Genomic DNA, 14,011 nt, shown 5'->3' with positions numbered 1-14,011 from the left:
CAACGAAATTGAGATATATATATATATAGGTATGTATATAGGCCTATACCGGGTGTCCGAAAAAGACTCCATAGTTTTAAACATACCTCACGATACTATTGTTCAAATGGATGAGTAATAATAATTTCGTGCTGTGTAGAGTATACTTCAAAGTTTTAGTTTCGTACTGGCAATAAGTTGCGTACACATATTTGACCTTGAACATAGTTTTGGTAATAAATTATAATACAAATAATAAAATATTAATGATAAAAATGTGTAAAAATAGCTTGCATGTCTGCAGGGCTACAAATGGTTCGCATATTGAGGTGTGATAGTGTTAAAATAACTTTTATTTTATTACCTTTCATTTAATGTATCAGCATAGCCTTCTCTATGGTATCAGTCGTTGAACAGTCGTTTGTATCAATAAATAGTAGTACAATAAATAAATAAATTTTCAAACTAGGTGCGTTTTTTGGAGACCCTGTATCCAAAAAAACTAAAGATTTTACCAAATTGTATCCAAAAAAGTTATTATCGTCCGTTAGCACGATGATTCCCAAAAATCATCCGATTTAGTGGAATTTGGTACAAACATTACTTTTATTTGTGAATCAGTGAGATGGACTATTTATCATTTACTTTGTATTGTAAGTGATTTAGCCTATTGCTTTTGCTTAGTGGCCTAATAAATCATTGAGTCATGTAAACGTACATTTGTTTATTAAAACGAGATCGCGAAGCATGATCAGCATGATAAGGCCATAGAAACGGTTGCCTTATAGGTATTTTGCTGGTAAGAATTTTTTTTTTTTCATTTTTAACCCTCAAAACATACAATTTTACAATTGTATCATTAAAGAATTTTGTAGAGCTTAAAAACAAATAATTTAGTACATTAAAATGTTTTTTACAGTTATTGGTTACGGAGAAAATTAAAAAATGTAAATTAAAAAACCTCGAGTTAAAACCAGAGAGACATGGTTAGCGAAGATTTTTAATTATTGTTTTTATAGCGTCACATTACATGAACTTGAATGGAGTTATAAACTAAATACAGTACAAAATTGCTTACAGCTAAGTAAATTCATGCTATTGTTGGTAGGTTTAAGCCTGTAGCTCTTAACTAGCCTTTATAATTTTAGATGAACGGATTACTTTTTTTTTTTTTTTTTGACAAAACCATGATTTAAGGATTATTTGGAATTCAAATTGAGTTTACTGTTTTGAAGTCTGTTGCTGAGTAGCAGGGAGTTCTTATAAAAAAGTCTTTTAGAAGTTGCTTGAATTTATTAAATTGTGTTTCTTTTCGGATGTGAGCTGGTAAAATCTGGATAAATTTTAGCCCTATGTAAGATGTATTTTTAGTGTTGAATTCTAAATTATGCCGAGGTAGGTTAATTTTTAATCTGGTGTTAGACACTTTGTTCTGTGTTGAGGTGGATCCTCAACACCTGTTGTTGTTGTTGGACCTGTTTTACATAAATTATTGTTTCATAAATGTAAAGACTATAAACTGTAATATTTTTAATTCACGAAAGATGCTCTTGACTGGCTCATTTTTTAAAGATTTTTCATCACTCTGATAGTTTTTTTTTTTTTGCTTGAATACTTATCTAAATTAGTTTTATTTGTTGCTCCACATAGAGCAATTCCATATGAAATATGTGAATGAATTAATCAGAAATAAACAACGCTTAGAGTGTCTAAACTGCATATTCTGTACTTATGTTGCAGAGCATGGATACTGGAAGATACCTTTATAACCACATAACTAATGCTTACACTATATAAAATATAGCGTGCCGCTATGCGTCACACATGGCTTTCCAATGTAAATTTTGTGGTTAAAAAGTTATCCTTGGTTTTCATAATGACCAGTCTTCTTTGGGACCTCATTTAGTTCAGGAGTCTCAACAGGTTCTATTTTGTTTGCTTTATCACAATACGATAAATACTCTAGTTAAATTATACCTTAGTGTAACCATGACATACAAAAAAAGAAATATTTTTGATATTAAAATTGAATATTCAATGTACGCTCGCACTGGTTAAATCATGCACAAAGTTTTGTTATTAGCAGTCTTGTGAGATTTAGTTAGTTGCCCCTCCATGACAGCAATTTCATATAATACCACATATAACAGGTGACAATTGGTTACATTATGTAACCAACTGTTTCAGTGTGATTTGGAACCAAGTTTTACAAAAGTCTAGCTCTGTTTTGTGTACATTTAGTTTTACCATGGTGATAAGCTTCAAACAGACAATAGAGGGTTAACATTAACTCTATATTAAGTTTCTATCACTCATTCATTATCTCTCTATATCTAACTATCACCCTCTCTCCCTCACTAAACTAATCCATTTACTAGTGTAATTTCTCTCGTAAATTAATTGCAATGTATATCATAAAAGGCAAGGTACATTACATGTTATTAAACATGTCTTAAACAATGTCATAAACATTTTGTTTATGTATTTACTTTAAAGTAGGTATCCAAATTTGCCTTTTATAAAAACAAATAAACTATAATTTGAACACAAGATTAACAAAAACAAAGCAACAATGCTGCAAAAGTATTAACAATTGGATGTCCAAACAGGGTGGTTTACATTAAATAATTTTAATGCCAAAAACTCTTACCTGATGTAAAAAGGTTTCCAGGCCAGGCAAAAGTATCAATCCCTAATACAAAGAATCTACAAATTGTAATGTCTCCAATAGCTATTCTTAAGAGGAGCTTCATCATTAATGAATTGAGACCATTACTAAACCATTTGCTGATAAAGGTTGTAAGCATTAAAACTGGAGGTTCATGATTCATCGTGGTTTGAGATGAAGTGATAGTTGCGACTGGATTCAGTTTTGGCAGTAGAGTAGTGTACACTGGTGGACTTAATTAGTAATTTTGATCTAGGATATGTGATTTAGGAAAAGTCATGTTGATATCACAAAATGGTGAGTGACTTTTTATAATTTTTGCACCTTATTTATATTTATACATTTACGTTTTATTTATAAACTTGAAAGCCCCTTGATAACATTTTTAATTCATTTTATTAATAGTAGGTTGCATTAAAAAATAGTTAAATTTCCACTTATAACCACAATACAAGAACGGAACAAAAACTGCTGAAAGCTATAGGCTACATTAATCTTTTAAAATCTGAGAATCAGCTTACAACTAATACTTGTCTATTTAAAATAACAAATGGGTGATCTTTGATGAGATGATGCTTTGAAATTTGCTCCTCAAATAAGCTTTTTTTATTTTTCACTTATCTTTATTGTGTGTCCACAAAAAACTTATAAAAAAAATAAAAAAAATAAAAAAATGAAATAGCCAACTAAAAAATTAAATTAAATTAAATCTAGCGGCAAGTAAATCATCAAAAATAGTCCATGGAGTTAAAAGTGTTCAAATATTTTCACCTACTTAATTGAAATAGTTTAATTTTATCACAACACCTGCAACAGCACAACTGTTTTTAACTATTTGAATACCAACCTCCCAACAGATGAGTAGGAGGTATTCATCTGTCGGTCAGTAGCTATAATGTGTAGTAAACATGAGGGACATTCATTTTGTGTTGAATTGTACTCTTTGAACTTTTACTTAATCATTGTGTGGAGTGATTTTTATTTGCAATGCACAGTTTGTCATGTTTCTGGATAATGAGTTGTATTGGGTCAATGTATTCCGAACATAAAGTATTAAGTCAACTGAGACAAGTGTTAAAACCCCACAAAATGTCAAACAAGTTAGATAAGTAGTATTGTAGTCTATAAAACATGTATGTAGTTGTGATAGAGATGTGGTTTGAATGTCTGTACTCTGGTGAAATTCTTTGGGGTATGAAGTGTTCCAATACAATATATTCTGTTGTTGAGGATGTAGGACAGCTGCGTTACAGTATGTCTGGAGAAATGTTTTCTCAAGATGTTCTTAGCAGACGTAACCCTGATCTTACAATAATTGCTAGCCCACACAAAATTTATATGGGTAAATACTCAGTTTGTTACGAAGAATCGGTTGTGAGAAACTATATATACCCCTTTGATTGCATTTTTTGATTCAGAGGAAAATTGAACAAATACACTTCCAACTAAAACTGATGGCTCCTCACATGTCCACTACATTATGACATCAGTGCAACAGATTGAATACAAAGGTCTTGTCTCGCAATTCACTATATAACAAAAATACTCTCCGGACTCTGGGGAGCGAGCTGGTCTAGTGGTAGAGCCCAGCCCGAGGTCCCGGGTTCAAATCTCGCCAATCACCAATGGATTTTATCTATAGGATGATGCCGCAACCCTCTAGGACTAGCCTGAAGTAATGTGAAAAACAGTTCCGGGCAAGAGCTAGCGTCCTAGGATGTGAAGGTAGGACATAAAAAAAAAAAAACTCTCCAGACTCTTCAAATAGCAGGGCCATCACAGTTTCAATGATGAATAAGCAGTCTAGCATGCTCAACCTGGTATATTTAGGTAATTTGTTACTTGACATTTAACTTCTGGTACTTGTCCATCCCAACGAGTTAAAATGCGTTTTTCCGCTTTAAGTAATGAATTTACTGAGTGTAACTTAATGTTAACCAATGTGAAGAGGCATCCACATGTGCCAACACAACCTTCATTAAAATGTTACAAAGCAACAATGACTGAATCTTAAAACAAGAACTAGATAAATTTAAGTAAGAAAGTCTACAAGTGTTGATGACAGTCTTTAAATAAAGGAAAAACAATCCCCTTAAAACATATGTGCAGGTTCCCAACGTTCAGTTACCTAGTTTGATGAAGCCTCCAGTCAATGAAAACAAGTCTTAAAATGATAGGGATTCAAGATACTGATATGCTCGGAAATCAATTACGTTAAGCTTCTGATTGATCCTCAAAATTATACATAAAACATGGTGAATTAGTACAATGAGAAAAAGAGTTCTTTGGATTGGACTTTACTTTGATGATTTTTTGAAACCTTGAAACAACAAACTACTGTTTAGCTGCAAGACAAAAATCTGAAGATTTAAGACGAAGAAGGCCCTAAAGTGGCTTATATTCGTCAGTGCACCACATCTACAATCAAAGGGATAAGAAAGATGATGTTAATAACCCCTGGGAAAACTGGTGCAAAAACTTATACAATACCTAAAAAACAATAATCTAATCAAACTCCACTATAAGGATTGCAGTGTTAAAATTGCACACTCATTATCTGAAAAGAATGTTATCGAATAATAAAAAAAGCAATTAAAAACTACAAGTGAGATTGGGAAGCTGTTCCATTTGTAGTGCCTCAAGGACCAGTCCTAGAGCCATGTTTATTTTTTTATTTCTAAATTACCTTGAAAGTGTCCGAAAAATGGCCACTTTTTAATATACAGATGACACAATGATCAGAGAAAAATATATTTTACATTCACCAAACCAAACTCAAACTGTCAATGGTAACGTTGATGCCAATCAATCCGCGAAAACATTGATGTTTTCAAGGCTAAAACATCAATGTTTATTAATGTTTTTTAAGTTTTTCATCTGCTCTCTGAACTGCCTCAGCTAATTAACCTATTAGCATACTCTTCTAGCATTGATTAAACACCCCCTTACGGTTAGTCTATGCTGCTAACTAGACGTTCTAGATTGGTAGTTTCTCTTTCACATTTGCATGACAAAATAAATATCAATACTGTATTAAATTATTATGCTGGAGAGCAGGAGTGCTACCAGCTGCCACTGAAATTTATTACAAATATAAATTGATTTTTAGGTAGCATTTAGAACAAGCACCTCACAAATATAGATGTTTATCTAACTCACTCTATACTTTATCTAAGTCATTGATTATACATCACCCCTTAGGTAATGCATAATCAATGGTCTAGTCCAGTACGCCATATTTCTTGATTCGATAGTTCATCACCCTTTCAATAGGATAAACACATACCAACATTCAATTTTGTTTTAAAAACAACATAACATTTACATTTTCATCAAAACTAATAAAACTCAGTTATGAGAAACATCAAAGTTTCAATACCTGGGTAAAAACATTGATTTGCGAGAAAAACTTTGATAAAACAAAAACAGCAGTAACCTACCATCGATGTTTCAAAAACATCGACTATCGATGCTCATCTCTACCTTGAACACACTCACACATTCATCATTTCACATTTCACATTTACTCTCATAAGAACTGGTTCACTGTCAATGGCCTTTACATAATCAAAGCACAATTGATACAATTTTCTGCCTCCAATAATTCCAACATTCAAATTTTTTATAAATCCTCAAAATTCATTTGATTATTTTGGATTAAAAATAAAATAGAATCACAATTTATTTGGCAAACTAATGTTGAATATGTATTATAAGGGCTTGTCTTCAATTAATTGAAGCGATACGATAACATTTCATTAAAAATTGTAACATACAATGCTTATTCCTCTTTAATTATTATAAAATGCTATTGTGTGGAGATTGTTCAATGAAAGTGTTTACCCTCAAAAAAAGGGCAATTATACTTATAGCCAAAGTTTCTCTAGATACACTGCAAAGAATAACTGATTGAAAATTCTCACCCGCATATAGCGCTTGCACATATGCTCTAATGTTTAAGAGTAAATTAGATATACAGTTTGTATAGAGCCAGCCCAATTACTCAAAATAGACTCCCTTCATCTTTAAAAGATATTGATGTTATTTTCCAATTTATGAAAACTATAAATATATAGCTATTGGAGAAGGTTTTCTACTCAGTGGATGATTTCCTACAAATAGAATAATTAGTAGTGTTTGTAGTTGTTATGACTAATTTGAGTCCTAAGACAGACAAAACGGACACCTTACATTTAGTGGTCAGATTTTTGTTGTGGATTAGTTTTTTGGTCTTTCAAGGGTACAGCTCCATTGCGCTCAGCGGTCACTCTGCTCATTGAACTTCATATAATCCCTGAAATTATTCCTCAACTCCGAATTCCAGTCAGCTAGGAGGGGTACATTATTGAATTTTAATAGAATTGAATGGACAATGTAGGTTTTAAAATTTCTTATAGTACTCTCGTTATCTGTACTACTACTCCAAGAGACAGAAATGTGTTTTTCGTTACAGCACCCGGCTGACAAATCGAATCCTTAATGAAAATTAAATTTAGCTATCCAGACAAATGTATTCAAATAATCACAATGTGCTTCAAATACTAATTAATCAAACATCCTTAGAACTTTTGTTGTAAGGATAAATTTTACTCATTATAATCATTATACTAACAATCTGGATGTTGGTGAGTTTGATGCTCCTCCATCAAAATCCAACTAATTGACCTATTGGTCTGAAATTTGACAATTACGTTTACTGTGTCATGTAATCCTATTAACGTTAAAGTTTCAGCCTTTGCATTCTCAGTTTCAATATCTTATAGCAGTAAAACAAATGAAAAATAATAGCATCTGGATACTTAGTATGTTGACCCTTTTGGCGTACATCACAAACAAACTAAGGATACCATTACTATGAGGTGCTGTTTGGTGGGTCACCTTATAATATTATGTATTCTGAAGTTACGCAAAAGAATTCAAATTGAGAAATACCAAATGAAGGGTAGTCCTGAAGTACCCAAAAGTGACTGCTGAGCGCAATAGGTATGTACCTGACAAAACAGCTATCAATTATTATTTTATGAAATGTGAATACAATAAATAAATAAAATATCAACACCGTAAATAAAAAATATAAAAATCAGTAGGTATAATTCTGAAAATCAAAAACTATTTAAAATTGTTATGAATTTTTTCAGACGAGTTTTAAACAATTAATTTGGGAGAGTGAATAATTACACATTTGTTGACGATTTCATTAGCGTCACATTCTTATCACATTTGATCCGTTGTTATGATTATCTCCAAAATCTTATGATTCACCTCATCTGTTAAGAAAATGTAAAGCGTAATGCCACATCAAACCTGTATCAGAAATTTATTTTATTGCTAAAATAAGTACAAGATGTATGATGTGTGATTGTGTTTTTAAAGTTTAATTATCAAAGATAAAATGGCTTTAGTTTTAAGTGAAAAAAATCAAAATTAGTGCTTATCTAAAAGATCAATATAATATTTATTCATATCAATATATATTATTTAATTACAAGCGGATTTTTGACAAAAACTCATAAGTTTAACGACCCAGGTGAAGATGAGGTTGGAAAACGAGTGAGGGTAGAGAAAGACACTTTTTTCCCTTGTGATGAACATTTTTTGTCATCCTGTACCATTATTTAGGCTGACTATGTTATCAATTTATTTCTTTTAATGTACCAGTTAGCTCTCAAAATGGCCATGTTGTTTGAAGTTTGCCTGATGCAAAAGAACAGCTGTTTACTGGCGTATTTAATTAATTTCTCTCTTACAATTGTGTTTGCCCTCCGGATTTTACATATTCAAAATCTGCAAATGTAATGATTACTTGAACAGAACATTTACTACACAGTTTTAACTATAACTGTAAAAAACTGTGATAAGCAGTTGGACATTTCCCCTACCAGAGCAAACCATATGTCTGAAGTAATACAATTCAATAAACAAACACATAAGGTCAGAATATTGGATTTTCAAAACCCCTTAAACATGATATTTCCAGAATAAGTGTCCAATATAATACTTATGTGCAACCAGGAAAGGAATTTATATCACCCTCCTCATTGATAGAAAGTGGTTCTGTATTTTGAACATGTACATTTGTTTAGTATTTGTGGTGAAAAATGTAGATTACCAAAAATAATCATCTACTGAAGAAGGAGGTATAGCTCAGAAAAGTCTTTCTGTATTTATTACTTTTATATTTTCATTAATTTTCATCTATTTTTAAGCCTGCTGTTGAACCTAATCATTATTCATTACCAAATCCTTTAAAGCCCTGCTCTAAAGCAATATTTACTAACATCTATGTCTCAGATTCTCTAATTTTTTTTAAATTTTGGTTATCTCTAAAGTAGAAGGAATCCATGATATAAGAGTACACATTCCCTATATAGTATAAAAACTCAGATTTAAAAAGGAAACAATATCTAATAGGAACCTGCATTATAGATCATTTCACATCCAAGGACAAAAACTAATTTTAAACTTACTACACTAATTAAAAACGTTCTGATATACCTGGCAATGGAATTGGAATTTACTGTGGGCACAACCAAATTTCTATAGTGAGAGAAGAGAGGTGGTGTGTTAACTCGATTTTGGTTATTCTTTGTTCATTTGATAAAAAAATAATGTGTATAATTACTAATTAATTACTGTTGTTTAACTGATGTAGATATTTTATACGATGTAAAATATTTTTGTATCATCAATTTTAGGAACTATAACATGTAAATTACATTTTTACTGAAGTTCTTGACAAAATATTGAGTTTATAAACTGCTAACTATTTCAATTCATAATTTATTTTCTAAAAAATTATTTTGTAGCTTTGAACACAGGTGGAGGGTTTCAATAATTTTGTATGGTTAAAAATAAAATGAATATGTACATATAATGTATGTAATAAATATGTGTATAAATATGTACTGTAATTAATTACAAGAAAATATGTACTGTATAGGATGAGGCAATGAGAAGACCACAATTTATAAATAGTAACATTTAATAATATTTACCCTATAGATATGAATAGCACATGGTAACAAAGCTTATCTTATTCCATTTTAATTTGATGGGATAATATCTTTCATTTATTTAAAACAACCTCCTTCAAGTGATGTCCTTATCCTACTTGACATTCCTATAGTCGCTGGAAAATTCCATCAAACAAACTTTCATTATTTCTTCAGGAATTGCTTAAATTTTGTGGGGAATTCGTAGCTTCAGTTCAAGTATATTCTAGTACACCTTGGGACGACTTTGAAAAACCTTGAGTTTTAAGTAGCTTATAGGGAGAGCTCCAAAGAAATAAAAGAGTCAACGAAAAAGCTTTCAACAATGAAGCCTTCCTGCAGAACTCTTTGGGGGTCGAGTTACTGCGACTCGCACTCTTACCACATTTACTGGTATGGTAGAAAGTTTTTTTTTCCACAGATTATTTTTTGGGTTGAAGCTGTTGTCCAAACGATGAAATGTGATCAAAACAATCTCTGAGTGTTTGCAAAAGAATCAATACTCTTAAAAAGGTTTCCACGTCAAATTCAAAGCGTTAATAACTCCGTAGCACCATGTTAAGTACAATGGCATAGTTTTATCGATATTATAAGCACAGCTGTTCAATCATTGTAGCATTACTTACCATGTAACAGTAAAAGAAAATTGGGCACTTTCATTACCTCACCCTGTATAACATATTAGGCCTATAAAGCTAATAGGTTTATTTCCTATACTTCTTATGGTGTTTCCCATCAAGCCATAAACATATGTAAGTTCTATACTGATAATAATCACTTTGCGATCTTAACTAACTAGCATAGAGACATTTTCAAAAATCTTAGAACCCTCACTTATTCTCAGCAAAACAGAAGGTTAAAACAAACTGATTGTGTTGTAGAAATCTCAGAACAGATGGATTATTGTCACAGCTCTGATCGCAACCTACGGATTTTTGAAAAACATTTCACCAGAAAGTCCTTACTTAGCTGAGTTCTTCGTCGGTCCAAAGTTCAATTTCACAGTGACACAGGTAAGTTCAATGGAGAAACTATTAGACTTGATAAGTGTAATGATTTCAAATACAATCCATCTATAGTTTGTATAAATTTATCTATGCTTTAAAAAATCAATGATGTATGTAAAGAAACACTAGGGAGGTTTAAAAACCACTACTATTTTAATACTAGGTTTAATGTTGAATAAACATACTTTCTGCCATCCTAATTAATGACTTCACTGAGAGAGCGATCGATCGTGTTCTCTATTAGTATTAAAGTTGTTTGAACAGAGCAATACATAATGACCGATTTGTTACTAAAATCACTGATACAGATAGCGTACCAAAATACAATTTGTTTATGTGGTTTAAATACTTTTAACATTTTTTCATTCTTACACATGGTACTAAGCTGCAACTTGACATTTTACATTTGACAATGTTTTAGAATATTTGTCCAACAACAATCTAAGATGATTGAATCATATAAAGTAATTTCTCGTATTGTAGGATCTTTACTGAATATTTCTAAACTTTATTTAATCCACCCCCTCTTCAAAAAATCGTTTCCAACCATGTCTCATTGGTTGTGAGATTTTAGCTTGGAGTATACTTTTTACATAGTTTTATCTTAACTGTGTCAAACTTGGAAGATATACTATTAATTAACTTTTTGTTGCCTTTGCTTCTTGAGGTTAAAGCTTGTATTCGCCCTGTGTTCATTTCACCAACTTGTGTGGCATCTACAGGGGGTTTCTTCCTTCATATCTTCTATAACTCTAACACTACAAATTGTCTATTGTCTATTATCTAGAAGACCCCCTGAAGATGCCACAAAAGCTGGCAAAATGTACAGGGTGAATACAAACCTTTACCTCAAGAATGAAGACAACAAAATAAGGTGATTAATATTTATGTCTTTAAAAATCAGATAACACAAAACGTTAGAAGGGTAAGTTTTGTAAAGTATAATAATTTATATAACTACAGTCACTATGGTGATTCTTCATGTAGAATATGAGACTTGACACAATAAACAGCTGTGATTCATTCAAAAGTTTCCACAGTCACAGTTGGACACACATTATGGTAACATTCACCACAAAGATTCAAATGTTTGTTCAGCCAACAAGAAACAATGAAAACAAAGTTAAATGTTTATACTTTTTAAAATGTGACTGTCTGTAAGTAAATTTAATAAATACAGATTACAACACGAAAAATAAAACCAAACCTTTTACTTCCTTCAATTAATTTCATGATGGGTTAGCCTCTGGATCAAGGCTAATTTTTTCAATTAATTGATATTTAGTTAATGAGTTTGGTAATTCACTTCAGTGACATTAAGGAATGTAAAATTGTCTTGGTACTTCTTTGATGTTTTTTACTTTTGGATCATAGAATATTTTTTTATGTTTGAACTAGAATGGTTATTTAAAAGATAAATATTATGTCTTTATTATGGATGCAGATAAGGCTTAGTCCACATTGTCATTTTATCATTTGTATTGACTTATCAGAGTAGGCCTACTCCTACTCTGATGTAATCCATAAGTTTCAAAATAAACAAACATGACTTGTTTGTGTCTCTAATCTAAATTCCTGTAAAAGTTATTAGTCTTATACAACGGAATGATAATTTTTGAATTGAACAGCCTTGACACACTTAATATTAAATTTTATAAGATGAGATGGGAGTCCACTTACCCAGTTGCTAGTAGTGACAGATATAGGTTACCTATTAAATGTATATTTCACAGATGTTTCAAGCTACGAAAACTCGTCTTCAGCAGCAATCTCTACTAATATATAAAACTATACTAATATATAAAAATGAGACTGGTGTGTGTGTTACTCAATCACACCACTGAACTGATTTAAATAAAATTTCTCATTATTGTAGGTAGCTTATATACCTAGTTAACACATGTATTTCTGTTCTTATACATCCTTTGGGCTATGACCCATGGGCTTCCAAAGTTTCAATGTTTACATTTTGAAAGAATATAAATCGAAAAATATTACTTGTAGTCAGCTGTTAACACTTTAATTTGACAGTTCGAAGGGTCTCTATGGCAAAAACTGGAAAACTCACAATGTTTACATTTGCATTAACATTTAAATTTAAATAAACAGAACCGCCAAATGCACTTGATTTCCCAATTCCACACAACTGATTTAATCAAATTACATTGGAAATAAGTCATTGATGAAAATAAGTAAGGTTCAATAACCGTTGTTGTCTAGGCTCTGTGCCAAAATTTTTAACTTGGCTTATGAGAATTATTTTAATGGTAATTATTACACCCTGTACAAAAACACAAATAAATCAAATATAACCCAACCTACTATCCCCAGGTGACGCAAGACATTTACCCTGTGTCCGTGTATGGAAGCGTGGTACAAACATCAGTGGTTCTACTGGTCACTGACATCCTCAGGTACAAACCCATCATCGTCTGTGGTGCCCTTGGGTTTGTTCTGCACAAATCTCTGCTTGTATTTGGAGTTACATTGCTAGATATGCAAGTGAGTGATTGAGATTAAGCTATACCTTGATTTCTGCTCTTAAATAAAGGCTTGTTTGTAAGAGCTTCTTATCAAGGTATCTTATCATTTTGTTCTATTAAAAGAGTTTGTGTATTATTAAATTTGAGATAATTAGAGAAGTGTTCACACTATCTGAAGTTCTCACTATCTAATGTTCTTCTGTGATTAAAAATTATACCTAAATTATATTTATTACTTGATTTTTTAGCAAATGAACGATTAAAAAGAGATTTTAAGAGAAGAAAATAGGCATGATATAATTTGTTTGTGTAACTAAGAGAATTAAATAATAAATATGATGAAATTGATATTTTTGAATGTAAAGGACACAATTAAATTCATTTTTGTAGATAGGTAATGAATTGAGATAGTGAATCTATGTAAGTTTGTCATGAAAACAGTTTAAACCGTTGTTGGAGTAATTAGACCGAAAACATCTTGTAGAATTATTAATAATTTTCTTGCAAATTGTCTCACTCATGAAATAGTTTTGACTCTTGTTTTATTTTCAGCTAAATCAATTCTTTTTCGCTACAACCAAAGCCTGCAGTTTAGCGTACAAAACATACATCTACAATAAAGTAGATCGGGAGCACTACCAGATTGTGACTGCAGTAATCAGGATCGCACCGAAGGCTGGAACACTCTTCTCCGCCGTCCTCGCTCAGGTGGCACTTTCCTTCTTCTACTGCAAGATTGAAGATCTCAATAAAATATCTTTAGTCGGTGAGTTAGTGAAACAATTGATGTTTGTCATTCTCATATTGTCATATTTAAGCTTTTTTTAAGACAATCTCCTAGCAACTTTTAGTCTAGATTTTCAAGAAAAACTCTGTACCATG

At 31.5% G+C, this 14,011-nt stretch overlaps 1 protein-coding gene across 2 annotated transcripts in view; it reads left to right on the top strand.

Annotated features, from left to right (window-relative positions):
- Nucleotides 1–14,011, top strand: part of LOC128999178 (folate transporter 1-like) — a 34,762-nt gene that overhangs the window by 8,364 nt on the left and 12,387 nt on the right. The window contains exons 1-4 of one of the 2 annotated variants that reach the window (XM_054425579.1): nt 2,878–2,944; nt 10,521–10,652; nt 12,978–13,148; nt 13,682–13,895. In XM_054425579.1, coding sequence (XP_054281554.1) covers nt 2,942–2,944; nt 10,521–10,652; nt 12,978–13,148; nt 13,682–13,895 — 520 coding nt within the window. In that variant the 5' untranslated portion in view covers nt 2,878–2,941. Of the gene's footprint in view, nt 1–2,877; nt 2,945–10,520; nt 10,653–12,977; nt 13,149–13,681; nt 13,896–14,011 lie in introns of those variants that run through there. The other variant, XM_054425578.1, reaches the window with a different exon arrangement.

The sequence above is a fragment of the Macrosteles quadrilineatus genome, unplaced genomic scaffold (genome assembly GCF_028750875.1).
Source record: "Macrosteles quadrilineatus isolate MER2022 unplaced genomic scaffold, UCM_ALF_1.0 Scaffold_7__1_contigs__length_78375512, whole genome shotgun sequence".
Classification (NCBI taxonomy): domain Eukaryota; kingdom Metazoa; phylum Arthropoda; class Insecta; order Hemiptera; family Cicadellidae; genus Macrosteles; species Macrosteles quadrilineatus.
The sequence above is the reverse complement of the archived record's forward strand: the minus strand, read 5'-3'. Positions and strand labels throughout refer to the sequence as shown.